This window comes from Ranitomeya imitator, chromosome 10 (genome assembly GCF_032444005.1).
Source record: "Ranitomeya imitator isolate aRanImi1 chromosome 10, aRanImi1.pri, whole genome shotgun sequence".
NCBI lineage: Eukaryota > Metazoa > Chordata > Amphibia > Anura > Dendrobatidae > Ranitomeya > Ranitomeya imitator.
In genome coordinates this window covers 36,933,410-36,959,988 of record NC_091291.1, presented here as the reverse complement: position 1 = coordinate 36,959,988, position 26,579 = coordinate 36,933,410, and the positions used below count along the sequence as shown (strand labels likewise).

Here is a 26,579-nt window from a genome sequence, read left to right as displayed (position 1 = left end):
CTGTATGGAGCACTTTTTGTGGCCTTTATACTGTATGGAGGACTATGTGGAGCCATTATACTGTATGGAGCAATATATGGGGTTCATTATACTGTATGGAGCACTTTTTGTGGCCGTTATACTGTATGGAGGACTATGTGGAGCCATTATATTGTGTGGAGCAATATATGGGGCTCATTATACTGTATGGAGCACTTTTTGTGGCCGTTATACTGTATGGAGGACTGTGGAGCTATTATACTGTATGGAGCAATATATGGGGCTCATTATACTGTATGGAGCACTTTTTGTGGCCGTTATACTGTATGGAGGACTATGTGGAGCCATTATACTGTATGGAGCAATATATGGGGCTCATTATACTGTAACACTTTTTGTGGCCGTTATACTGTATGGAGGGCTGCGTAGGGGACTACTGTTGAGAATCATATTGTGATTTGTAAGGGGGATTGAGGGGGTGGGTACAGTAGAGTAATCATACTGAGCGTGTGGGGGTATCATACTGTGTTTGGGGGCACTTTTGTTTGAATCATACTTTATCTGTATTAAGTGTTTAGTCCATTTTTTATTATATATTTATATTAGTCCATTAGGTCTTATGCATTTTTCCTGCTCTTACATAACATTATATTATTCCAATATTTTAATATTTATTTAATAAAATTTATTTAAAATGTACTTTGTTTGCGGGACGGCCCCTTTAAGTTTGTTACATATGAAAAAGTTCATCGTTATATTTGATAAGGATAAAATTCTCAATTACAGACATTTTTTTGTTTGTTAGCCCGCGACTTTGTCCAAGCTTATAATTTTAACCCTCTGAGTATTTTAGTTTGACGTTCCTGGTTTAGAGGCCTAGAACACTGGTCAGTCTATCCCCTATGCTTTACACTGCAGCTTTGTAGGTTGTCAGGCTGAAAAGTCAATGGGAAGTCGATTCGGGTGGAAATAGTTTCCAGTGTAGTCTGGAAAATGCGACTAATGCAGACACTGAATCTATGGCGTGTCCTCCCTCGGGGGGCAGGGGTCCTCCTTCCCTAGAAATGACAGTCTGGAGACGGCCGTCAGCTGTGATCCCCGTTCCTGTCGGCTGTAAATCCTCCATGTTTCTCAGGGATATTTCCCACATTACAGCATCTGGATCTTCCGTTCATGTTCTGTATAATGTTTCCTTCCCTCCAGATGAAAGTGTTGTATTTTACAGGGTCTTTGACCCCCAGACGACTAATCTGGAGGACCCGCCACCGCCAGCCTTTTGATCATCTGCTTTTTCTTCCCATTTCGTCTGCATTGGAATTCCTTATACAACTTTTTTTTACTCCCTTAGTCTGTGTTCACTCTTAACATTTTTGTTGCATTTTTTTTCCTGGTCTATTTTGACTTTCTTTTTTTTTTTTTTTTTTTTTTTGGGTGTAGTTACATGTTTGCTCTACACAAAAAAGGAAAACAATGTTACCCACACACCTTTAGTATTAATGCACAGGTGCCCAAATATGCCATGTGTCCAATGTACTACCATATACATACATGAAGTGTCAACACAACCACGTCAAGGTGACCTTCAGGACTCAACACCCTTATACACCGTGGCGCATACACAAAGTGTCAGCACAACCACGTCAAGGTGACCTTCAGGACTCAACACCCTTATACACCGTGGCACATCGTTTATGTATGTGTGCAACTAAGAAAGTTAGTTTTATCTACCAAAAAAAAACTTAAAGACCTTTGTTGCTTCTTTCTTTTTCTTTTTTTTTGCAGCTTTTTTTACTTTCAATGAAGGAATTGACATGATGCAGATTTAAAAAACGATCAAGTTCTCAAATTCCGTTATTGAAAAACTAAATTATGAAATCTCCTATCTGTTGCTTAAAAAGCAGCTTTTAATTTGCATTAAACTGAATCTGTTACCAGGTTTTTGCCACCTAATCTGAGATCAGCATAATGTAGAGACAGGGACCCTGATTCCAGTGATGTGTTGCTTACTGGGCTGCTTGTTATCGTTTTGATATAATCACAGTTTTATCTTTAGGAGATATCATTGAAGGACCAGTAAACCTGCTGCCATGTAGTCCTCCATATTCATGAGCTCTGTATAACTCCGCCCTCACAGCTGCTTGGCAGCTTGCTGCCAATGTACATGTGAAGCTGCCAATCAGTGGTGTGGGCGGGGTTATACGGTAGAGAAATCAGTGATTGCATCAAAATGACAGCAAGCAGCCCAATAAGTGACACATTGCTGGAATTGGGGTCTCTGCCCCTGCATCATGTTGCAATCAGATCGGGTAGGACAAATCTGGTGACAGCAAAAAAAAAATATAAAAAATACTGACCGTCACATCCAAACATAAATCAGGTCTGAACAGGTGCTTACCTAGAGTCGCCAACTCATATACAATTAAACAGATAAGGCAGCACTCTGTAGCATGCATACATAAAATATGAAAAACTGAATTGCATTACTGCACTAGAAATCTGAAAAATTGAGAAAGCTTAGTGCATAAATTGGCCAATTCATGTGTACCTGGAAGCCACGTTAAGGTGATTCTTGTTGCCAGGACCTAATGCCAATCCACTCTTAAGACAGTCGACATCTCTATGGGAACCTAATGTGAATCCTCTCTTGGACTAAAGTCTATATCTCTGTGGAAGGGGATGATTGGCATTAGGTCCTGGCAACGAGAAACGCCTTAATTTGGCTGCCAGGTACACATGAATTGGCCAATTTATGCGCTAAGTATTCTCAATTTTTCAGATTTCTTAGTGCAGTAATGTAATTACATTTTCATATTTTATGTTTGCATTCTACAGCACTGCAGAGTGCTGTCTTAGCAACAAAAAAAAACACTCCATGTGAACATAGTCCTATTATAGGACCATCATATTCTGCAACGCAGTACAGAAATCATCACTGTCCCCATTGGGGCTCACAATCTTAATTCCCTATCAGTATGTCTTTGGCGTGTGGGAGGCAACCAGAGAACTTAGAGGAAACCCACGCAAACACGAGGAGATCATACAAACTCTTTGCAGATGTTCTTCTTGCTGAACTCCTCAGAAAATACAGATTCTAGTACAATGGACTGTGAGGGCCGCCGCTTAGTATTCACGAGTGAACCGGAGCCTTGGCAATGGAAGAGGAGACACTCAACCTATCCAGTGTCGGCTACGTCATTCCAGCAGGGAAATGGAGATAGAATTCAGGCCGAAAGGGATAGACTTGGTGCACATTGGGGGCGCCCACTGCTGCTATAAAAACTAGAATTCCGCCAAACTGTGCACCTCAGATTAAATAGCGGCTATAATACATCCATGCAGCCTGTACTGAACACTGCTTGGTACAGCTGGGCAACAAATGCAGCGTCCTTGGCCTAAATAGAAGGGGGACCGAATACCGCGGAAAGACGTCTTGTTCTTCTCTCTACTGAGAAAGGAAAGGATTATTCACACTTGACTGTTTTGCTGCATTTTATTTTTTTAACTGCACTTTATAGCAGCATCCAATTTAATGAGATTTCTAAAATCTCACACATTACATTTTTTTTTTAATTTTCGATGCATTTTTTGATCTGCAGTGTTTTTCATTCCCCAAAAAAATACATTTTGTCGATTTCATTATTCTTTGCATCTTTTTTTAAAAGATCAATTAGAGTTTTGTTTTAAAAAAAAGCCTAAAAATCACATTAAAAAATTCACATTTTTCCTGATAACACTGTATTTTTCATGCGGGAACAAAATGTAACCAAAGAACATTTTTTTATTTTTACATTTTTTTTTCTGCGTGTAGAACACCGGCTACAGCTTGAAAACTTTATTGCAGACTTTCTTTGTTTTTGTTTTTTTTTGTGTGTAATTTTTGGTACAAAGCCATTTTGATTTAAATGGCGAAAAAAATGCCATAAAAGCGCTGGAAGAATTGATTCTGAAGACAAAGATCTTAAAAAACTCCTCTGTCAGTCCTATAGCTAAGGAATTGAGCGGAGATTGCGCATTCCCACCTCTGCTCCATTCAAGATGGCGGGTCTGCGCAGTCCTGTTACCAAGATTGCTGGGGGTGCCAGCAATCACTTGGTTAGATCCTATCTGATGGAAAGTACATCACTTTTTATCCTGGGAAAAACCTATAAAAAGCGGACCTCTCCCTTGCCATAAATGGGTTTTTTTTTACCTGGTGTAAACGCCGCAGTTCTCCTGAATTTGGCGCCATTTTACCTGTATTCCTGCTCCACTCTATTGCTGAGATACGGCTTCATCTTTCTTAATCTGGCCTTGCTATCCTAGTGGGCGGGGTCATTAGATTATCCTCGTGGGAGTGTTCTTTGAAGCCTACACCCATTTGGCTTACAAAAACCAGATTAATAATGCTGAGGCCATATCTCGGGAACGGAGAGGCGCAGAAAAAAAAGAAAAACTATGCCGGATTCAGGAGAATGGCAACATTCACACCAGGTTATAAAATATAGTCTTGATGCACACACAAGTTCTTGTTTAAGGGTCACAGAATTACATGATATTTTATATAATGACTATACTATTGCCTGGTGTCATTTGCTCTCGCAGGTTTCTTTGCTTTGTGCTTTTGCTTTTCCAGAGTGGAAAATCATTGATATTTGACATTTTTAATGTTTGATGTAGTGGAGAAAACACTCGGCACCATTGTGCGATGTGGGAGTTCTGTAGAACCACATGGCTTTTGTACCTAATTTTGGATAAATGCCAGTAATCTTGACCTTTTATGCCTCCTACATATAATAAGAGCAAGCGCCTGTCTTACGGAGGAGAGAACACCACTCCTAACATGTCTGGTTTAGTAAATACTCCTGGAAACATGTGAACCAGTGGAAAACCTGCTTGTAACCTGCCGATCATGTCCTGTTAACCCCATAGATGCTGCAGTTGATGAGCTTTTAAGTGGTCAAACAGAAATCCACCCCAAAAATAAGAAATAAAAATTCCACCATGTTTTTTGGGGGGTGGGGTTATTTTGTCTTCTAAAAATAGAATAAAAAAACATAAAAAGGTTGTATGTCCCTCTAAAAGTTAAAGAATGATAATAGTCCCAACACACAGGACACTACAGACAGGTGTTAGTGGGTGAACCAAAGGGAAAAATGCCCCTGAGGTACTAAAATATAGTCCTACTGAAGAGTATAAAGCATAAGTATGCATATTATATAAGCAAAGAATGGCATGCCAAAAGGGAGCTGTAAATACATAATGCAGTAAGTCCCTTGGGCACCACACACCTGACACGCGTTTCGCAAATGCTTCTTCAAGGGTCACCTGATGAAGTATTTGTGAAAAGCTCGTCGGGTGTGTTTGGTGGGTGAGTCTCCATCTTGGCTGCCATGATGCATATTATTACATCCTAATAGGGACTTTTACTGCATTATCGACTTATATTTCCATTTTGGCATGCCATTCTTTGCTCTGATTATGCATGCTTAACATTGTATTGACTATGGTTTATACTTTACACTAGGACTCATTTTTATTAGCACAGGGGTGTTATTCCCTTTGGCTCAACCACAAACACGTGTCTATATTGTCCTTTGTGTTAGGACTATTGTCATTCGCCATCCTTTTTGTCTTTTTATAGGTTGAGATATTGTCCTTTTTATTTAGTGCTTATTTATTGGTCTTTACTAAGAAGGTGTGGCTTACGGGATCCTCTTGGGCGTGTCTTAGATTATTCTGCCTCTTTACTCTGATCCCCTTAGGAAAGATAATAAAAAATTAACACCAAATAAAGGCCCGTGTCTCTAGAATTAAGAGCAAAAACATTTTTGACCTGGTGACATCCGCTTTAAATGGTAGCTAAAACTCAAGTCTTCAATTAAAAGGTTGTGATTTGTAGAAAATAGGGATGAAAAAGTGAAAAGTGCCCAGAAATTGAAGGGGTAAAGGAAAGTGACCCTATAACTACACGGATCACAATCTCTGGCTTACTTCTTCTAATCGGTTACATGTGTTGTTGCTGTTTTGTGTATTGTGTTCAGACTATTTGCTGTTTTATACAAGATGCTGATATTCACCAGTCTGTGCTGATGTTGTTTATTAGAACTGGAGATAATAATCCAAATCTACAGAGCCGTGTGGGAAAAACGGATTCCCCACCCGTAAAAACATAAATTAACTGTGGTTTATCACATCTTTGGGAAGCTGAGTTCACATTCCCTAGCCACACCGAGGCCTGATTACTGCCACACTTGTTGTCAATCAAGAAATCACTTAAATAGGACCTGCCTGACAAAGTAAAGTAGACCAAAAGAATCTTCCAAAGCTAGACATCATGCCGCGATCTAAAGAAATTTTGGAACATAGTAGAAGGTAGGAGCTCTGTGTTCACTCTTCCTTCCTCCCCTCCACATAGTCTTCCCTGCACCAAGTGTCATCTCCTGTCTTCGTAATGTAAAAACATATCTTCACAGAGCACAGGTTTTACCCCTGAATTGAGAATTTTGAGAACGATCGATCCGTCCTGGCGAAGAAAGAAGTGGATTTCTCTTAGATCTATTACAAAGTTACTTTTAAAGGCATCTTTAGACTGTCCTTTCCGGAAGAGTTTTCAGCAGTTTCCTTATCATCAGAGGCAGGATTATATAATTTAATAAATTCTGACGTTTCTTCTATTAGTCCTATGGATTGTGTTATTCCTCCTTGATTTGGTTTATGTCCCTTTTATCCAGTCAGTACTAGCCGTGATAGAACTTTACATGCTGCCTCTGTTGGTCCTCCTGTCGTCTGTGTTCCAGTGGGATGAAGACAAGTTCCATATTTGCCCATTCATGTGAATAATCTTTTTTTCTGTTTGCTTTGTCATTTGCCTCCAGTGTCGATAGAACTTACAAGCTGTATTATGGAGGCGCCCAAAAACGTCCAGACGGCATGTACTCTCGGCCCATCCTTGGATCTGATGGTGCCGTCATGGCGTATGTAGCTGATGGAAACCGGAAAGATGTGCGCAACGCAGTGGAAGCAGCTCACAAGGCTGCTCCTGGGTAAGTCCTGTCTGCACCAGACTTATGATAAGAAATCACTAAACATAGATATGCACTGTATGGACAGACTATGTGCCCCTTCCATAAAACTGCAGGAGCTTTTCGGACCTCCAGTTCTACTTCCATGGACATTTATATGGAATTGGCTCCTGCTCTCCTGGGAAGGTTTTATACCAGATTTTCTGGACAGAATTTTTTTCTAGAAGAACATTTGTGAGGTCAGACACTGATGTTGAGGAGAGGCTGGGCTCACCATCATAGGTGTTGGATGGGGCTGACGGCCGGTCAGGTGCGTCCATCAATCTTGCCCTCCATGACTGTATGGGCCTTGTGCACTGGACTCAGTCATGGGGAACAGAATAGGGTCTTCCCCAAACTGTTTCCATAACGCTGGAAGCTGTGATAGTCCAAAATGTCTTATGTTGAAGTATTAAGATTTCCAATTACTGGAAATAGGCCGGCCCCTGAGGAACAACAGGCCAGCCCCTGAGGAACAACAGGCCAGCCCCTGAGGAACAACAGGCCAGCCCCTGAGGAACAACAGGCCAGCCCCTGAGGAACAACAGGCCAGCCCCTGAGGAACAACAGGCCAGCCCCTGAGGAACAACAGGCCAGCCCCTGAGGAACAACAGGCCAGCCCCTGAGGAACAACAGGCCAGCCCCTGAGGAACAACAGGCCAGCCCCTGAGGAACAACAGGCCAGCCCCTGAGGAACAACAGGCCAGCCCCTGAGGAACAACAGGCCAGCCCCTGAGGAACAACAGGCCAGCCCCTGAGGAACAACAGGCCAGCCCCTGAGGAACAACAGGCCAGCCCCTGAGGAACAACAGGCCAGCCCCTGAGGAACAACAGGCCAGCCCCTGAGGAACAACAGGCCAGCCCCTGAGGAACAACAGGCCAGCCCCTGAGGAACAAGCCTATAGCATTATCCTCCTCCACCAGCTGTACAACGGCCCCAATCAGGGGGTAACATTTTCCCGAACCAAACCCAGAGTGAACACTCCTATGTATGGAAGAGATGGCCAAGATATTTTCTGATCTAAGGCGTATATTTACACGGGCCGACCCGGGGTCCTAAATGATCGCTGAACAGCTGCTTATTTGCTAAACAGTAGTAATTTTGTAGCCTGTTTACACAGGTCAACCTGGATTCGGATGGGCACTGATAAGTAGGTGGGAAGGTCCACTGAAATGTATGGCCCCACCATGGTGCACCGAGCACCCGTACTTGGTGCGCGAAGCCAAACACTGTCAGGCCTCATTACATTGACTTCTACTATCTGTTTCTGTCTGGAACTTGAGATATTTTAGAAGATACCGTCAAGTGCACATGTAATTGATGTATGGCCAATTTCACAAACCTACCATCACATCTCATTTATTCTGTTTGGGCAGGAACATTACACAATTTATTCATATTTGCTCATGGTCTCCAGTGCCAGAAAATATAATCCGCCAGGTACGGATGTAGATGGATTCCAAAAATCCCCCAGGTCTATTAAGATGAAGAGGTTTAAATTGTTAAAACAATTTATTTATCCAACACCTTCTTTGTGCAAGAGGCGGATGATGCAACATATGTAAATTTTCTCAAAAGACTTAGTACTAATTAGAACAGACAAAAAATCTACTCTGAGAAAACAATATAGCCAAGCCAAAGTCTTCTGGCTCCTCCAGGAATGCAAGACGTGCACTTGTAGTTTTATATCGCGTCACTATTGGATATGTGTTTTCTGCGGGAATTCAAAGAAATTGCTGAAGATCGGTACTTGGGAAAACCATATAGATAAAACACTTGGAGAAACCTAATTTTTGGGTGTCTACTTGGCAAATGGGATTTAATGTGGAAAAATGTAAAGATCTGCTCCTGTAATATGTGGGCATCATATGTCTTAGAGGGAATAAAACTAGGAGAGTCACTTGTAGAGGAGGATCTGAATGTACTGGTAGATCACAGAATAAATAACAGCGTGCAATGTCAATGAGGGAGAGTAAAACTAGGAGAACCACTTGTAGAGGAGGAACTGGGTGTACTTGTAAATAACAGACTAAACTGTGCAGTGTCAATCATGGAGAGTAAAACTAGGAGAGTCACTTGTAGAGAAGGATCTGGATGGATTTGTAGACATCAGAGTAAATAACAGCGTACAATATTAATCATCGAGAGTAAAACTAGGAGAGGCACTTGTAGAGGAGGATCTGGATGTCCTTATAGATCACAGATTACATGATGTTATTTAATGTCAATCAGGGAGAGTAAAACTAGGAGAGTCACTTATAGAGAAGGATCTGGGTGTACTGGTAGATCAGAGTAAATAACAGCGTACAATATCAATTGGGGAGAGTAAAACTAGGAGAGGCACTTGTAGAGGAGGATCCGGATGTACTGGGAGACCGGAGAGTAAATACTAATAATAGTAATCAGTAGCTTCTAATGCCAGCGGCATATTGCCATGTATTAAAAGAATTTTGTTTTTGTCTTTTTAAAGTCTCCCATACAAGTCTAGAGATATGGGCCTTATTATTTTGTAATTCTTTTATGTTTCTTTTTTTTTTTTTTGACTCCCGAGGTAATTATGCACAGCAGCCTAAAGACACACCCCAGAGGATCCTGTGAAGCACACTTCTTTGTCTAGAACTAAATAAAAAAAAAAAGGCCCAACATCTCTGGAAACATGGTAGATTAAAAATGAATGGAATAATCAGGGGAGCTATAGGAATAAGACATTTTTTGTTTTGCGGATTACTTTCTCGGTTGGCCATTTGATTCCACTGCCATCTGACTGTTTGAATCTAGATAATAAGCGGTAGAGTAGTCTATGGCTTATTCCTTGCCACACACAAACTATTTTGGGACACATAGAGGACAGTGGTAAATATCTAAATTAGCATATCACTAATTGCATTTTTCTCCAGGTCCATAATAAGTGCATTAAGTCCTGTAGTGTAATACCTTTTATGTCCGTTAATCACATTATGAAGACGATGCTTAATAGTCAATAACCTAAGAGGCATATTATGACTATAAATGACATAATGACTAAAGCCAAAATTAGGTGCCTAGTGCATAATATCCAATGGTGCAGCACCCTTGATTCCTGGTGTACGTTTCGCCGTGGCTTCTTCAAGGGGCTTTCCCATCCAATAATTTTACTGTTTTTTTTATCATACATTCTTGATTTTTATGACAGTAGTATATAATAAAGGGCACACCAGCTCTGTAAAAAAAAAAGTATACAAGTACAAGTGAGTTGAATGTAAAATAATTAAGAGGTGATTAGTTTACAATAAAATTAAAATCATATCACTGTGCTGAGAAACTGGGAAATTAACCACTTGAGGACTTACCCATTTTTTTTTATTTTTTATTTTTTTTAAATTTTAGCCTTATGTTTTTCTTTTCTGCATTCCAAATAGATAAAGCAAGCAAAGGAGAGAAAAACAATGCTACAGGCCAAAAAATAACTTTTTAGTGGTCTGTTAGCACATTTTGTTTTCTAATCATATTGTTCTTTGCCTCCATTACCTCTTCCCAGTCCAGTCCATTGTGAGATTTTGTAACATAAAATTACAGGTCGTCTTTTGTCGGCCGTGCACATTAGATGACTGTTGGCCGAACAGCCATCTTGGCCATACATAGGAGCACTTGCTTGACCATGCACTCTTGTGTTCTCTCTGAGAAAGCCACCGACAGTCATCTTTGTTGACTGCTCACCTAACAAACCGAACAGCAGTCCAAAATCGAATATGCCCGATCAACATCTTCCCCAACCATCAGTTGTCCAGGGCCTCCATACACATTAGACTGTTGGCAGAATTTAGTATTATGTATATGAGGGCTTCCTCTCATTGGATTTGTACAGTCTTCCCTTTGAACTGAGACCTTCTTTCCTCCCTTTTTTCAGTGGCAGCATATGATCTTCCCATTTCAGTGCACAACAAAATTCTGTGAGCTTTAGGTGCAGCCGACTGACCTTGACTATAGAAACTTTACCATTTCTGTAATTGGCAATATTGTGACGCAATCGTCACCAGACTGTAAATTTCTATACATAGAGGAGAAGTATTAGGGTACAGGGGATGGTGTTTCCGTCCTTCCAAGTAATGTACATTTGCTCAGGTGCTGTATAAGTTATTGTCTTTAAAATTACATTTATTCTTACATTTTACAGGTGGGGCAAAAGGGCCGCCCATAATCGAGCCCAGATTGTGTACTATATGGCTGAAAATCTTGAGTTGCGGAGGGCAGAGGTATCTCAACGACTGAGTACCTTGACTGGGCGCTCTAAGGAGAAGGCTCTGCAAGAGGTGGACCTGAGCATCCAACGACTGTTCTACTGGGGAGCGTATTGTGATAAATATGGTGGCACTGTACAGGTAAGATGTTCCAATGCATGAAATCACGTCATGAACGTGTTCACTGTGGACAACACATATGGTTTCCACACCATGACCTTAGAAGAAGACCTGACCAGATTACAGCTGGCTCTACTCATAACATAGCCGTTATTGGGCAATTAGTATGTTCCCAGACTTGTCCAACCAAAGTAAGGAGATGAGAGGTTGGCAGACAACCATGGCGGTGCTTTGTGTCTCAAGAAAACTTGATTCGAGAGGTTGTAACTTGACCTATCAAACTCTTGGTTTGCCATGATTGGCCTGTCTTCTGCATTTCCACGAACCATATTTAGGGGTCTCGAATGCAGATGTGGGATTTGTAGGTTCATACGTAATTGGGTTTATTTATGCTTTTGATTCTTTTTTTTCTTTTAAGGAAACGTTACTTTATGGAGCGACTGTTCTTATTCGAGAACCTGTAGGAGTTGTGGGCATCGCTTGCCCTGATGAAAACCCTCTCCTCAGTTTTGTGAGCCTCTTTGCCCCTGCGATAGTTCGAGGAAACGCTGTGGTGGTTATACCAAGTGAAAAGTTCCCTCTGCCGGCTCTTGACTTTTACCAGGTACCACAGTTTTGGTCTAAATCTGAATCGATTGTTGAGATCTCTGTGACGTGCGGTGTAAAAGCTTGGTTCACTTTTGGCGGGAATAAAAATTCCTTAATAAGGGGACCTGGACTATAAAATGGTGTAAAACGGTTTGTCCTGAAGGACTGAACTACTATAGTTAAATTGTTAAGTGGTTATTAGTCTCCAAAAAAGTGAACACACGCTGAATGGCCACTTTATTCGAGATGCCCCTTTACTAGCGCATTGGACCTCCTTTGGTCTTTAGAACATTAGCAGTCCACTGTGGCATAGCGTCCACTCCGTGTTGTAATCATTTGTTAGGAATATTGGCCAGTGTGGACAAAGATGGTCAAAGCTGCTGCAATTTAGATGGAGGAGCAGCCGTGCTTGCCCCAAAAATATCCTATAGGATAAAGATCTGAGGGCTGAAGATCGGAAAAGCAAAGGAAACTCTGCTGTCCTGTTCTTAGAACCAATCCATGATGTTCTGACCTTGATATTCAAAAAAAAAGGTTGTACTCTATCGTGCTAAGGCATGTCACTGTTAAATATATGAAATAAGAATAGCAATACGGCTTTTGAATATTAGGAAAAAATGGCATAGAATTTGGCCAAATTATATCTGCCCATCAACCATCGTCAAGGTGGCCTCAAAGACTGATGGGTCCCTACGTGTGTGAACACCTGTCTTAGGCTCTCTTATTCTGAAGTAGTAATCAAGATGATACCAGGTATAACTTACTGTAGTGCTGAATAGAAGACCCATGTACACTCAGGCTGCCACCCTGTCTACGACGTTTCGCCTTGGCTTCTTCAAAAGGTGGCGTTTTTACTTTTTATTTTCAATAATACCAATCCCTGTCTATGTCCAATAAATTATTGTTCTATTATATCTTTGTCACTACTAGTGTAATACTAACCATTTAGTCGACCTCGACCATCAGGTGGATTTTACCTGAAAAGTTGAGGAAAATACAGTATTAAGAGTCTGAGTGACAATTTAAATATCTGACGAGTAACTTAAATAAAATATCCAAAAGTTTTGTTTCTCCTTAAGGTCCTTCAGGAAATATTCAGGAAAGTCATCTGATGTTTTCAATAATTTCTGATAGACTTTATTTCTGTCCCTGATTGTTGCTTTTTATTCTTTTCTCAGGTATTTGACACGTCCGACCTGCCAGGAGGGGTAGTAAACGTACTTACCGGTGGACGGGACCATTTGTCCAAATACCTTGTGGAGCACCAAGATGTACAAGCCATGTGGTACTTCGGATCTGAGCAGGTAATGCCCTTTGTTCTATCTTTTTCCTTTCCATCTTGCGGTATTCACCCTGGTGTCTTCTGCTTTATACCGAAATCATGATGGCAATCCTAGATCGATTTTCTAAAGTCGGTGATGGACATGCCTCCCCTCCTCCTGTTCTCTGCGCACTGACCACTGCACAGGTCACAGAGCATGCCCACTGCACTCCCCCATAGAAGTCAGTCATCTCTGGATGTCAGTGTTACATGGACCGTATGACTGCTGTAAAGCATATCTAAATGCTGTCAATTCAAGCAAGATGGCTGCCTCCAATAAATCATCCTTCGGATAAACAGATTATTGTAGCCCTTGCAATCGGTGACAAATCTTCCAATCATGGTTTGTCGTCGCATTGCTGGAAGTGTTAGTACTAGGCAGTGATCAGGAACAAACTGCTCACACCAATCCGTCTAAACAGCCCCTTATGTCTTGTGTAAGGCATCTAAAGAATTCCCTTAAAGGGGTTTTCTGGGAATTAACAAGAGCGTGCCAGAATACGTCATCCAAACTTAGTCCTGGACAACCCCTTTTAAATACTCTGATTTATGCTGGCTGTTGTTTTGAGGAGTTTAATAGGAGTTATTCTACTCAGGACCCTGTCTGTATTATTCCGAGACAAACGTTTCGCAGTGTGCCGGAACATCCATGTATTATTTAGCATTGGGTTATAGAGACTACAATAGGTCATCGGCAGCGGCTCCGTCATGTAAAAAAAAGTTTTCCACAATGGCCGTTCCTGATACTGAAGTAAGTGACATCAGGATCAAGACTGTAACTATCAGCTCACCCCTGTACAGCATACAGTGACCCCCATGAAGGATACTGGAACTGTTATTTAAAATATGCCAGGGTTTGTTCTTATTTATTTCTGACGCTCCCCTGATTACATTGTTGTTTATTTTTTAGAAATCTGTCATGTAGTTCCAGAGATATTCATTTTTTAGACAGCCTAAAGACACGCCCCCGAGGATCCAGAGAGCCACGCCCACTTGATAAAAGCCATAACAATTGGCGCAAAACAAAATGGCACATATCTCTGAAACAGTATGGCGGATTTTAAAAAAACAAAAAACTGAATATTCAGGGGAGCAATGGAAATAAATAAAAGCGAAAACGGCCCACTTTTCATGTGGTTACGGCAGTGCTTTAAGAATGCATGTAGCCATAGGTATAAGTGACTCTGGGTAAACAAAATTTAGGGCAGACGTCGGGCAGCATGGGAACTAAGAGCTTGCACTTCTATAATTTCCAGCTGTCGACAACGGTGATCAGATGCCGTGGACTCATAGCAATAATTTTTATTCTCGCTTTCAACAGGGATCGAAATTCATGGAGTGGTCGTCTGCAGAAAACTGCAAGCGAACGTGGGTGAACTACGGGCTGCCCAGAGACTGGGAGAACCCCCCGGAGGGCGAAGGAGAAGAGTTCCTCTATCATGCCACCCAGTGCAAAAACATCTGGATACCCATGGGGGAAATATTTGCCAACTAACCTGCTTACCTGCTTACAGCCTTGTTGCAATCAGGGGACCCTCTGCCTTACAATTCATACCTCAGTGCATTTCTCAAGACCAGTAAACCCTGCACATATTATGTGCTCCCTATTTCTTAAAGGGGTTTTATGAGACACAAACATGGCCACTTTTTCATATAAACAGCGCCATGATTGTCCATGGGTTTTTTAGCTGGCCGTTCATGTTAGATGGCTATGTCTCCGAACTCCATATATACTGGGACGCAGGGCTCAGACGAGCATAAATGACAATGTTTGGACTCCCTATACATGGGGGCACTGGGCTCAGACGAGCGTAAATAACGGTCTCCAGACTTCCTATACACTGGGACGCTGGGCTCAGACGAGCGTAGATGAACATCTCTCCGGATTCCCTATACACGGGGACTCTGAGCTCAGACAAGTGTAGATGGCCATGCCTTCAGATTCCTTATACACCGGGACACAAGGCTCAGACGAGCGTAGATAACTATGTCTCCAGACTCTATACACGGGGACGCTGAGCTCAGACGAGCCTAGATAACTGTCTCCAGACTCTGTACACGGGGACGCTGGGCTCAGACGAGCGTATATAACTATGTCTCCAGACTCTCTATACACGGGGACGCTGGGCTCAGACGAGCGTAGATAACTATGTCTCCAGACTCTCTATACACGGGGACGCTGGGCTCAGACGAGCGTATATAACTATCTCCAGACTCTCTATACACGGGGGACGCTGGGCTCAGACGAGCGTATATAACTATCTCCAGACTCTATACACGGGGACGCTGGGCTCAGACGAGCGTATAATGCTATGTCTCCAGACTCTCTATACACGGGGACGCTGGGCTCAGACGAGCGTATAATGCTATGTCTCCGGACTCTCTATACACGGGGACGCTGGGCTCAGACGAGCGTAGATTACTATGTCTCCAGACTCTGTATACACGGGGACGCTGGGCTCAGACGAGCGTAGATGACTATGTCTCCGGACTCTCTATACACGGGGACGCTGGGCTCAGACGAGCGTATATAACTATCTCCAGACTCTCTATACACGGGGGACGCTGGGCTCAGACGAGCGTATATAACTATCTCCAGACTCTATACACGGGGACGCTGGGCTCAGACGAGCGTATAATGCTATGTCTCCAGACTCTGTACACGGGGACGCTGGGCTCAGACGAGCGTATATAACTATCTCCAGACTCTCTATACACGGGGGACGCTGGGCTCAGACGAGCGTATATAACTATCTCCAGACTCTATACACGGGGACGCTGGGCTCAGACGAGCGTATAATGCTATGTCTCCAGACTCTCTATACACGGGGACGCTGGGCTCAGACGAGCGTAGATAACTATGTCTCCAGACTCTATACATGGGGATAATGGGCTCAGACGACTGTTCCTGTCTTCTATCTCACTGATGAACAAGAAGTTGGGGCTAGTCAGAATGTGGCCAGAAGTATGAAAGACCGCCCTTTCTCTTACCGGTGAGTCCTGACAGCATGTGGTGTGCGTGCAGGGAGGAGTTAGAAGTCTGCAGTTACATAGTTTGACTGCAGACTTTTATTAGAAGACCAGACAGCCCCCTTTTACATGGAGATAGTCTGCAATACCTGAAACAACCCATGGACAAGAGTGGCCATTTGTAGAGGAAGGCAGCCATGCTTTTCTAAAATCGTACAACCCTTTTTAGGTGGATGTAAATATTTGCTGGATCTCCTTAAAATCCAATATCTGTTTCCCAGATTATCAGCAGATTCCACAAAAAAAATAGATGGATCTTTCATCAAATATCTTATGTTGTTGGCCACTTTAATTTGCTTTTATTGGGGGTCAATATTTCCCCCATCGTTTACTGAGGAGCCCAGCAATTTTCTGAAATGAGGAGGAGGAAAGCAGATGAACTTAATAGTCCTTTAATGAAGAACGTTGACCAAAAACTTAAATTTACAATAAAATTTCACATTTCAAAATATTTGTACTACTTGAGTTTTTAGTATTTTTCTCTTTTCCATAAAGCAAAAGCTTAAAGGATTTGTCTAGAAATAATAAAAACATGGTGGCTTCTTTCAAAAGCAGCAGGGTACCTGTTGATGGTTGCTATTTGGTTTAGTTGCTTAGCCTAGCTTTGAAAGAAAGTAGCCAGAAAAATGCTTCCGTGGGTTGGGGGATCAATGGGAACCAGTGCATGCACATGTGGGCTGGAGGGTCAATGGGAGCCAGTGCATGCACATGTGGGTTGGGGGGTCAATGGGAACCAGTGCATGCACATGTAGGGTTGGGGATCAATGGGAACCAGTGCATGCACATGTAGGGTGGGGGATCAATGGGAACCAGTGCATGCACATGTGGGCTGGAGGGTCAATGGGAGCCAGTGCATGCACATGTGGGTTGGGGGGTCAATGGGAACCAGTGCATGCACATGTAGGGTTGGGGATCAATGGGAACCAGTGCATGCACATGTAGGGTGGGGGATCAATGGGAACCAGTGCATGCACATGTAGGGTGGGGGATCAATGGGAACCAGTGCATGCACATGTAGGGTGGGGGATCAATGGGAACCAGTGCATGCACATGTGGGCTGGAGGGTAAGTGGGAGCCAGTACATGCACATGTGGGCTGGGGGGTCAATGGGAGCTAGTGCATGCACATGTGTGTCGGGGGGGGGGGGGGGTCAATGGGAGCCAGTGCATGCACATGTGGGCTGGAGGGTCAATGGGAGCCAGTACATGCAAATGTGGGCTGGAGGGTCAATGGGAGCCAGTACATGCACATGTGGTTTGGGGGAGTGGGGGGATCAATGGGAACCAGTGCATGCACATGTGGGCTGGAGGGTCAATGAGAGCCAGTTCATGCACATGTAGGGTTGGGGGTCAATGGGAGCCAGTGCATGCACATGTGGGTTGGAGGGTCAATGGGAGCCAGTGCATGCACATGTAGGGTGGGGGTCAATGGGAGCCAGTGCATGCACATGTAGGGTGGGGGGTCAATGGGAGCCAGTGCATGCACATGTAGGGTGGGGGGTCAATGGGAGCCAGTACATGCACATGTGGGCTGGAGGGTCAATGGGAGCCAGTTCATGCACATGTGGGGTGGGGGGTCAATGGGAGCCAGTGCATGCACATGTGGGCTGGAGGGTCAATGGGAGCCAGTGCATGCACATGTAGGGTGGGGGGTCAATGGGAGCCAGTGCATGCACATGTAGGGTGGGGGGTCAATGGGAGCCAGTACATGCACATGTGGGCTGGAGGGTCAATGGGAGCCAGTTCATGCACATGTGGGGTGGGGGGTCAATGAGAGCCAGTGCATGCACATGTGGGCTGGAGGGTCAATGGGAGCCAGTGCATGCACATGTAGGGTGGGGGTCAATGGGAGCCAGTGCATGCACATGTAGGGTGGGGGGTCAATGGGAGCCAGTGCATGCACATGTAGGGTGGGGGGTCAATGGGAGCCAGTTCATGCACATGTGGGGTGGGGGGTCAATGGGAGCCAGTGCATGCACATGTGGGCTGGAGGGTCAATGGGAGCCAGTGCATGCACATGTAGGGTGGGGGTCAATGGGAGCCAGTGCATGCACATGTAGGGTGGGGGGTCAATGGGAGCCAGTGCATGCACATGTAGGGTGGGGGTCAATGGGAGCCAGTGCATGCACATGTAGGGTGGGGGGTCAATGGGAGCCAGTGCATGCACATGAAGGGTGGGGGGTCAATGGGAGCCAGTGCATGCACATGAAGGGTGGGGGGTCAATGGGAGCCAGTACATGCACATGTGGGGTGGGGGGTCAATGGGAGCCAGTGCATGCACATGTGGGCTGGAGGGTCAATGGGAGCCAGTGCATGCACATGTAGGGTGGGGGTCAATGGGAGCCAGTGCATGCACATGTAGGGTGGGGGGTCAATGGGAGCCAGTGCATGCACATGTAGGGTGGGGGTCAATGGGAGCCAGTGCATGCACATGTAGGGTGGGGGGTCAATGGGAGCCAGTGCATGCACATGAAGGGTGGGGGGTCAATGGGAGCCAGTACATGCACATGTGGGCTGGAGGGTCAATGGGAGCCAGTACATGCACATGTGGGTCGGGGGGGTGGGGGGATCAATGGGAACCAGTGCATGCACATGTGGGCTGGAGGGTCAATGGGAGCCAGTTCATGCACATGTGGGGTGGGGGGTCAATGGGAGCCAGTGCATGCACATGTGGGCTGGAGGGTCAATGAGAGCCAGTGCATGCACATGTAGGGTAGGGGTCAATGGGAGCCAGTGCATGCACATGTAGGGTGGGGGGTCAATGGGAGCCAGTGCATGCACATGTGCGCTGGGGGGTCAATGGGAGCCAGTACATGCACATGTTGGTCGGGGGGGGGGGTCAATGGGAGCCAGTTCATGCACATGTGGGCTGGTGGGTCAATGGGAGCCAGTGCATGCACATGTGGGTTGGGGGGGGGGTCAATGGGAGCCAGTGCATGCACAAGTAGGGTGGGGGGAAAATGGGAGCCAGTGCATGCACATGTGGGCTGGGGGGTCAATGGGAGCCACCAGTGCATGCACATGCCAAGACTGACGCCATTTCAATGCAGCGGTCAGTGATTAATAGCAGAATCTACATGATTTAACAGCAGCAATCGGTGCAAACTCCGGTCGCTGCTGTTTCAAGCTGATAACATGGGTTTTGCTCCTGAAGCCGCAGCTTCACACATGAGGCCCTGACACAGGACGCACTGGGTATAAAGCCACCGATATTTCCCCTTTATAACAATACAAGTAGGACATCTGTGTCTGCACAGAACGATGCGTCGATGTTCTACGCACAAACTCTTGTTTAGTCTGATCCTGCCGATGTTTCCTTTTATCTGAATGAAAATTTAATGAAAATAAACATACATATATATATATCTCATAGCAGCTAAATACATTTTAGTGGCAGAGAGATCCACTTTAGTTTGGTATGCTAATGAGTGCGCGTCGGTGCTCCCTTGGCGTATCCAGGGGCTGAGCGCACAGTTACACTGACATTTGTACTCAATCTGTGCTCATGCGCACCGACACTGCAGGAGTCCAGCAATGCACACAATGTAAGGTTGTGGGCAGACACTGATCCTACGCTCTGCTCTGAAGCCACTTGCTACACCGTCAAAGTGACCACAAACAGGAGCCAGAAATTGGGAATGGGCTCACAACCCTGCATTGTCTTCGCCGCAGTGTCGGTGCGCACACGCAAGAACACATATGAGGTTTGAGCAGCCAGCCCTCACCCCAGATGATTTTTAGATGGGGCCAAGTCCTCTATATAAATGTGTAAATAGTTAAATTTGTATTTCGGGGGTTCACAGACTTCCTTGAAAATGAATGGCTCTAAGCTGCAGTACCATAAACAACCTGTGGACTGAAGGGGAGCTGTTTTTGCAATGATACAGTCATTTTTTTTTTCTAAGACTGAACACTCCTTTTAATCTCAGGCAGTTTTGCTCTGTTGAGTCATATAGATGTTACCGGGCCGGCCAGAACATCCTTCTTGGAGCTGATAATTACAAGCATGAGCCAATAATTGCAGAGCGCATGTATCCCTGCAGGCCATTAAGCTGACACTTGTTGCTCCACCAGATCAGAGCAATTTCTGTGAATTATCAAACCTTAAAGCTTCTCCAAGAGGCGAGATCCATTCATGCATATCAAAGTCATTGCGTGCTTGTACCCACTGATCCGCCTGACCCAAATCTTCAGTTCACCTTCCTTTGGGGCATAGGTGTATGCGTAATGCAAATTGTTTTCCCAAAATGTCATCCTGTATTTATCTTAGAAGCCAAGGACAAGCCTCATCCGTGTGCATTTATAATGCTGGGCGTCCTCCTCCTCCTCCACGCTGAGTGGTCGTTTCATCACTATGTTGCATGTGTGCCACCTCTGCCTCTCTAATGGGGGTCTGTTGCATCCTGAGGTGCATTAATATTATGTCCCGGTCTTGATAAATTGAGGCAGCTTCTTTTTTCTGTGTTTTTTTTAATTTTATCGGCAACACCACATAGAAAACTTTTTTTCATAGTAAGGGGATAAATGTTATGATCCTGGTGGGCTAGGGGTAGCACCGCCTTTCATGTTTTCCTATGGTAAGTAGTAGAGAGGTGGTGGTCATATATTTCTCCCTAGTGGTCTAGGCGTAGCACCGCCTTTCTTGTTTTCCTATGGTAAGTAGTAGGGAGGTGGTGGTCATATATTTCTCCCTAGTGGTCTAGGGGTAGCACCGCCTTTCATGTTTTCCTATGGTAAGTAGTACAGAGGTGGTGGTCATATATTTCTCCCTAGTGGTCTAGGCGTAGCACCGCCTTTCTTGTTTTCCTATGGTAAGTAGTAGGGAGGTGGTGGTCATATATTTCTCCTTAGTGGTCTAGGCGTAGCACCGCCTTTCTTGTTTTCCTATGGTAAGTAGTAGGGAGGTGGTGGTCATATATTTCTCCTTAGTGGTCTAGGGGTAGCACCGCCTTTCTTGTTTTCCTATGGTAAGTAGTAGGGAGGTGGTGGTCATATATTTCTCCCTAGTGGTCTAGGGGTAGCACCGCCTTTCTTGTTTTCCTATGGTAAGTAGTAGGGAGGTGGTGGTCATATATTTCTCCTTAGTGGTCTAGGGGTAGCACCGCCTCGCCTTTCTTGTTTTCCTATGGTAAGTAGTAGGGAGGTGGTGGTCATATATTTGTCCCTAGTGGTCTAGGGGTAGCACCGCCTTTCTTGTTTTCCTATGGTAAGTAGTAGGGAGGTGGTGGTCATATATTTCTCCTTAGTGGTCTAGGGGTAGCACCGCCTTTCTTGTTTTCCTATGGTAAGTAGTAGGGAGGTGGTGATCATATATTTCTCCCTAGTGGTCTAGGGGTAGCACCGCCTTTCTTGTTTTCCTATGGTAAGTAGTAGGGAGGTGGTGGTCATATATTTGTCCCTAGTGGTCTAGGGGTAGCACCGCCTTTCTTGTTTTCCTATGGTAAGTAGTAGGGAGGTGGTGGTCATATATTTCTTCCTAGTGGTCTAGGGGTAGCACCACCTTTCTTGTTTTCCAATGGTAAGTAGTAGGGAGGTGGTGGTCATATATTTCTTCCTAGTGGTCTAGAAGTAGTACCGCCTTTCTTGTTTTCCTATGGTAAGTAGTAGGGAGGTGGTGGTCATATACTTCTCCCTAGTGGTCTAGGGGTAGCACCGCCTTTCATGTTTTCCTATGATAAGTAGGGAGGTGGTGGTCATATATTTCTCCCTAGTGGTCTAGGGGTAGCACCGCCTTTCTTGTTTTGCTATGATAAATAGGGAGGTGGACCTTGGTTTAACATTCACTTTGTTACTTAGCGGCAGTCATAACTAGGTCCTGCAAACTTACTTAGCTGACATTGGAATGCCAAAATGGCGCATTTGACATTCAACGGGCCCCCTTGACCTACTTCAAATCTTTTTTATCATCTCTTATGTCCGCGCAAGTACAGCTCTCTACATTCTCATCTATCGGAGTTCAAAATGCAGCTGAATTCAGAACTCCGATATAAATGAATTCTAGCCACTCATACATAGGAATTGGATATTATAGAAACAGAACATCATATACAATTCCATAATGGTGAGGATGAAACTCGGGAGAAGGAAAAAAATACTGAAGAAAAAAAGGACACTAGTAACACCAGTGGAGCAAGAGTAATAATAGTAATCAAGCACAAAACCATCTTTGTCGCCAATTTGGGCAAAGGTTAAAAGGAACCTTATCACTTTTTTCAAATTAATATTTTTTTTTAAACAATTGCTGTTATTACTCGTTTTACGGTACCTATGCATGGAAGAATAGGACAAAAATTAAAAAACTAAACACAAAAAATTGACCAAAATGTTTTATCCCAGATAAATCATATAAATTCCATATAACACCTATCCACAAAGTAGTTAATACATGTGTATATTATGGGGTTCTGACTCCAAACCTCCCAGCAATCACAAGAACGTAGGTCCTAAAGTCTTGTGTGAATGGAGCTGGACTGAGCATGTGCGACCACTGGTCTACTTACTGCCTATAGGACTGATAGGCCAGCGGTCGCACATGCTCACTGCTTCTCCATTCACTCAGGGAATTTTGAGTCCCTTGTTCTTTGCATTTGTTGATTTGGTGGGGATCTCAGCAGCTAGACCCCAGAAATGATTAAAAATAACCCTCTTACCTGCCTCTAAAGAAGCATTATCAAACTCATATCACAGAAATATAATCTTTCCAGCTAAACTGGTTAAATCTAATTACAGAGACAAGGATTTAATTTAAAAGGATGAGTCAGAGGGAAAGTTATTGGATGCATAAAACATTTGCAAAACAGTAGTAAAATAGGTTTTGAACAAAAATGTGCGGGGTTTATAATAGATGCAGCCATATTTTTGTTTTCAATTTCTGAATAGGGTTTGATATTAATTTTAATTCTCCTTAGTCTTTTAATTAGATATCAAACACTGAGTATGTGTAAATATATATACAAAGTACAGACCAAAAGTTTGCACACACCTCATTTAAAGATTTTTCTGTATTTTCATGACTATGAAAATTGTACATTCACACTGAAGGCATCAACACTATGAATTAACACATGTGGAATTCTATACTTAACAAAAAAGTGTGAAACAACTGAAAATATGTCTTATATTCTAGGTTCTTCACAGTAGCCACCTTTTGCTTTGATGACTGCTTTGCACACTCTTGGCATTATCTTGATGAGCTTCAAGAGGTAGTCACCGGAATGGTCTTCATTTCACAGGTGTGCCCTGTCAGGTTTAATAAGTGGGATTTCTTGCCTTATAAATGGGGTTGGGACCATCAGTTGTGTTGAGCAGAAGTCTGGTGGATACGCAGCTGATAGTCCTACTGAATAGACTGTTAGGATTTGTATTATGGCAATAAAAAAGGAGCTAAGTAAAAAAAAAAACGAGTTTCCATCATTACTTTAAGAAATGAAGGTCAGTCAGTCCGAAAAATTGGGAAAACTTTGAAAGTGTCCCCAAGTGCAGTTGCAAAAACCATCAAGAGCTACAAAGAAACTGGCTGATCCAACTACAGTGGAAATACTCAGTATTTTGTGTGGCCTCTACGTGCCTGTATGACCTCCCTACAACGCCTGGGCATGCTCCTGTTGAGGCGGTGGATGGTCTCCTGAGGGATCTCCTCCCAGAACTGGACTAAAGCATCCGCCAACTCCTGGACAGTCTGTGGTGCAATGTGACGTTGGTGGATGAAGCGGGACATGATGTCCCAGATGTGTTCAATCGGATTCAGGTCTGGGGAACGGGCGGGCCAGTCCATAGCTTCAATGCCTTCATCTTGCAGGAACTGCTGACACACTCCAGCCACATGAGGTCTGGCATTGTCCTGTATTAGGAGGAACCCAGGATCAACCACACCAGCATATGGTCTCACAAGGGGTCTGAGGATCTCATCTCGGTACCTAATGGCATTCAGGCTACCTCTGGCGAGCACATGGAGGGCTGTGCAGCCCTCCAAAGAAATGACACCTCACACCATTACTGACCCACTGCCAAACAGATCATGCTGAAGGATGTTGCAGGCAGCAGATCGCTCTCCACGGCGTCTCCAGACTCTGTCATGTCTGTCACATGTGCTCAGTGTGAACCTGCTTTCATCTGTGAAGAGCACAGGGCGCCAGTGGCGAATTTACCAATCCTGTTGTTGTGTGGTAAATGCCTAGCATCCTGCATGGTGTTGGGCTGTGAGCACAACCCCCATCTGTGGACGTCGGGCACTCAAACCATCCTCATGGAGTCAGTTTCTAACCTTTTGTGCAGACGCATGCACATTTGTGGCCTGCTGGAGGTCATTTTGCAGGGCTTTGGCAGTGCTCCTCCTGTTCCTTGCACAAAGGTGGAGGTAGCAGTCCTGCTAAGTTGTTGCAATCCTATGGCCCTCTCCACGTCTTCTGGTGTACTGGCCTGTCTCCTGGTAGCGCCTCCAGCCTCTGGACACTATGCTGACAGACACAGCAAACCTTCTTGCCACAGCTCGCATTGATGTGCCATCCTGGATTAGCTGCACTACCTGAGCCACTTGTGTGGGTTGTCAAGTCCGTCTCATGCTACCACGAGTGTGAAAACACAACCAACATTCAAAAGTGAGCAAAACATTAGCCAGAAAGCATTGGTACTGAGATGTGGTCTGTGGTAACCACCTGGAGAACCACTCCTTTATTGAGTGTGTCTTGATAATTGCCAATAATTTCCATCTGTTGTATATTCCATTTGCACAACAGCATGTGAAATTGATTGTCAATCAGTGTTGCTTCCTAAATGGACAGTTTGATTTCACAGAAGTTTGATTTGCTTGGAGTTAGATTTTGTTGTTTGTGTTCCCTTTATTTTTTTGAGCAGTGTATATACACTAGATGGAGGCCCGATGGCTATCGCATCGGGAGGGCGATAATGTCACGATTGGGGCAGGCTTTGCAGTGTTGAGAATCTCTCCCCACATGTGCTCACCCACCTATCCACTCTCTTTCCCCATATGCTGACTTCCCCATCTGTGCTCTCTTCTTTGACCTGTTTACCCCATGTGCTATCCCCCTTGTCTGCTGTCTCTCCTTCCTGTGCTGTGCTCTCCCCTCATGTGCTGTCCCATTTGAGCTGTCTCCCCCCTGTGCTCTGTCTCTCACCCCTGTGCGTTTTCTCTCTTCCCCATCTGCTGTCTTCTCCTCTCATGTCATCTCTTCTTTGACCTGTGTAGGCGTATACAGTGTGTGTGTCTGTGGTGTGTACTAGAGTTGAGCGACCTTGACCTTTTTAGAGTCGAGCCGGGTTTCGCGAAACCCGACTATCTCAAAAGTCGGGTCGAGTGAAATCGGCCGATTATGACGTAAAGTCGGGATCGACCGAAACACGAAACCCAATGCAAGTCAATGGGGAAGCATAGTCGGCAGTGAGTGGGGGCCAGGAAAACACCTAGAGTGCCCATTTTAATGTCAAAACCATCCATTCTTCTTAATGAAGCTTGTCAAGCGTAATTTACCTTATAATAATTGGAAGGCATTTGAAATTGGGGGTCATTTGGCTAAAGTTGTGGTGGGTAGGGCTGGTTCAAGTAATTAGTGGGCCCAGGAAATCTGGACCACGTCACGGCAGTGGAGCAGGGAGAGGTAAGTATTTCAACTTTGCAAGTGCTGTGATCCTGAGCAAGCAGGGGGGGCCCACTCGTTGGCATTGGCACTGGCACAGGGCCCCTCAAAGTACAGCGGTGTGTTTGCACGGCGGGGGCGCCTCCCACCGGCAGCAACACTTTTGCGTACCATGAGAGGCCCTGTGCCAGTGACGTCGCCAACTAGTATTCCTCCCCCCACCTGATGAAGGAACCTGCACTTTCATCTGCACCTTCCTGTTTGTCCCCGTGTAAGGTGGTATTGTATGCGGGAAGGGGGACCTGACTTTCAGCAGGGTCACAATCTTGCAGTGTAGCGTGCACGGGAAATGTTGCGTTATGGGTCAATGTACCAGCAGACTCATCTATCACTGGCTGGGCAATGGGCAGGATGAGGAGGAAACACAGATATAGGCCCAAAGAATAAAGTGGGCTAAATGCAGTTCAAAATTGGTAACACAGGACTAATCAGGGGGCATTGCAGTGGAGGACAACTGGAATGAGAGGCTGACACAGAGAGTAGGCCCAAATCAGTAAGTAGTCGAAATGCAGTTCAAAATTGGCAACAGTAGTAAACAGGCGGCACAGCTTTGTTCAGTGGAGGAGAACAGCAAGGAGTGGCAGACACCGATAGTAGGCCCCAACCCAACTAGTAGGCCAAATGCAGTCTA

General features: G+C 44.5%; 1 protein-coding gene across 1 annotated transcript in view; it reads left to right on the top strand.

Moving 5' to 3' along the window:
• The window catches only part of ALDH16A1 (aldehyde dehydrogenase 16 family member A1), a 55,948-nt gene extending 39,201 nt beyond the window's left edge, over window positions 1-16,747 (top strand). The window contains exons 13-17 of the mRNA XM_069741555.1: window positions 6,834-7,001; window positions 11,174-11,378; window positions 11,776-11,961; window positions 13,124-13,249; window positions 14,588-16,747. Of these exons, the coding sequence (XP_069597656.1) occupies window positions 6,834-7,001; window positions 11,174-11,378; window positions 11,776-11,961; window positions 13,124-13,249; window positions 14,588-14,761 (859 nt within the window). The 3' untranslated portion in view covers window positions 14,762-16,747. The remainder of the gene's footprint in view (window positions 1-6,833; window positions 7,002-11,173; window positions 11,379-11,775; window positions 11,962-13,123; window positions 13,250-14,587) is intronic.
• Window positions 16,748-26,579: the final 9,832 nt, after the last annotated feature.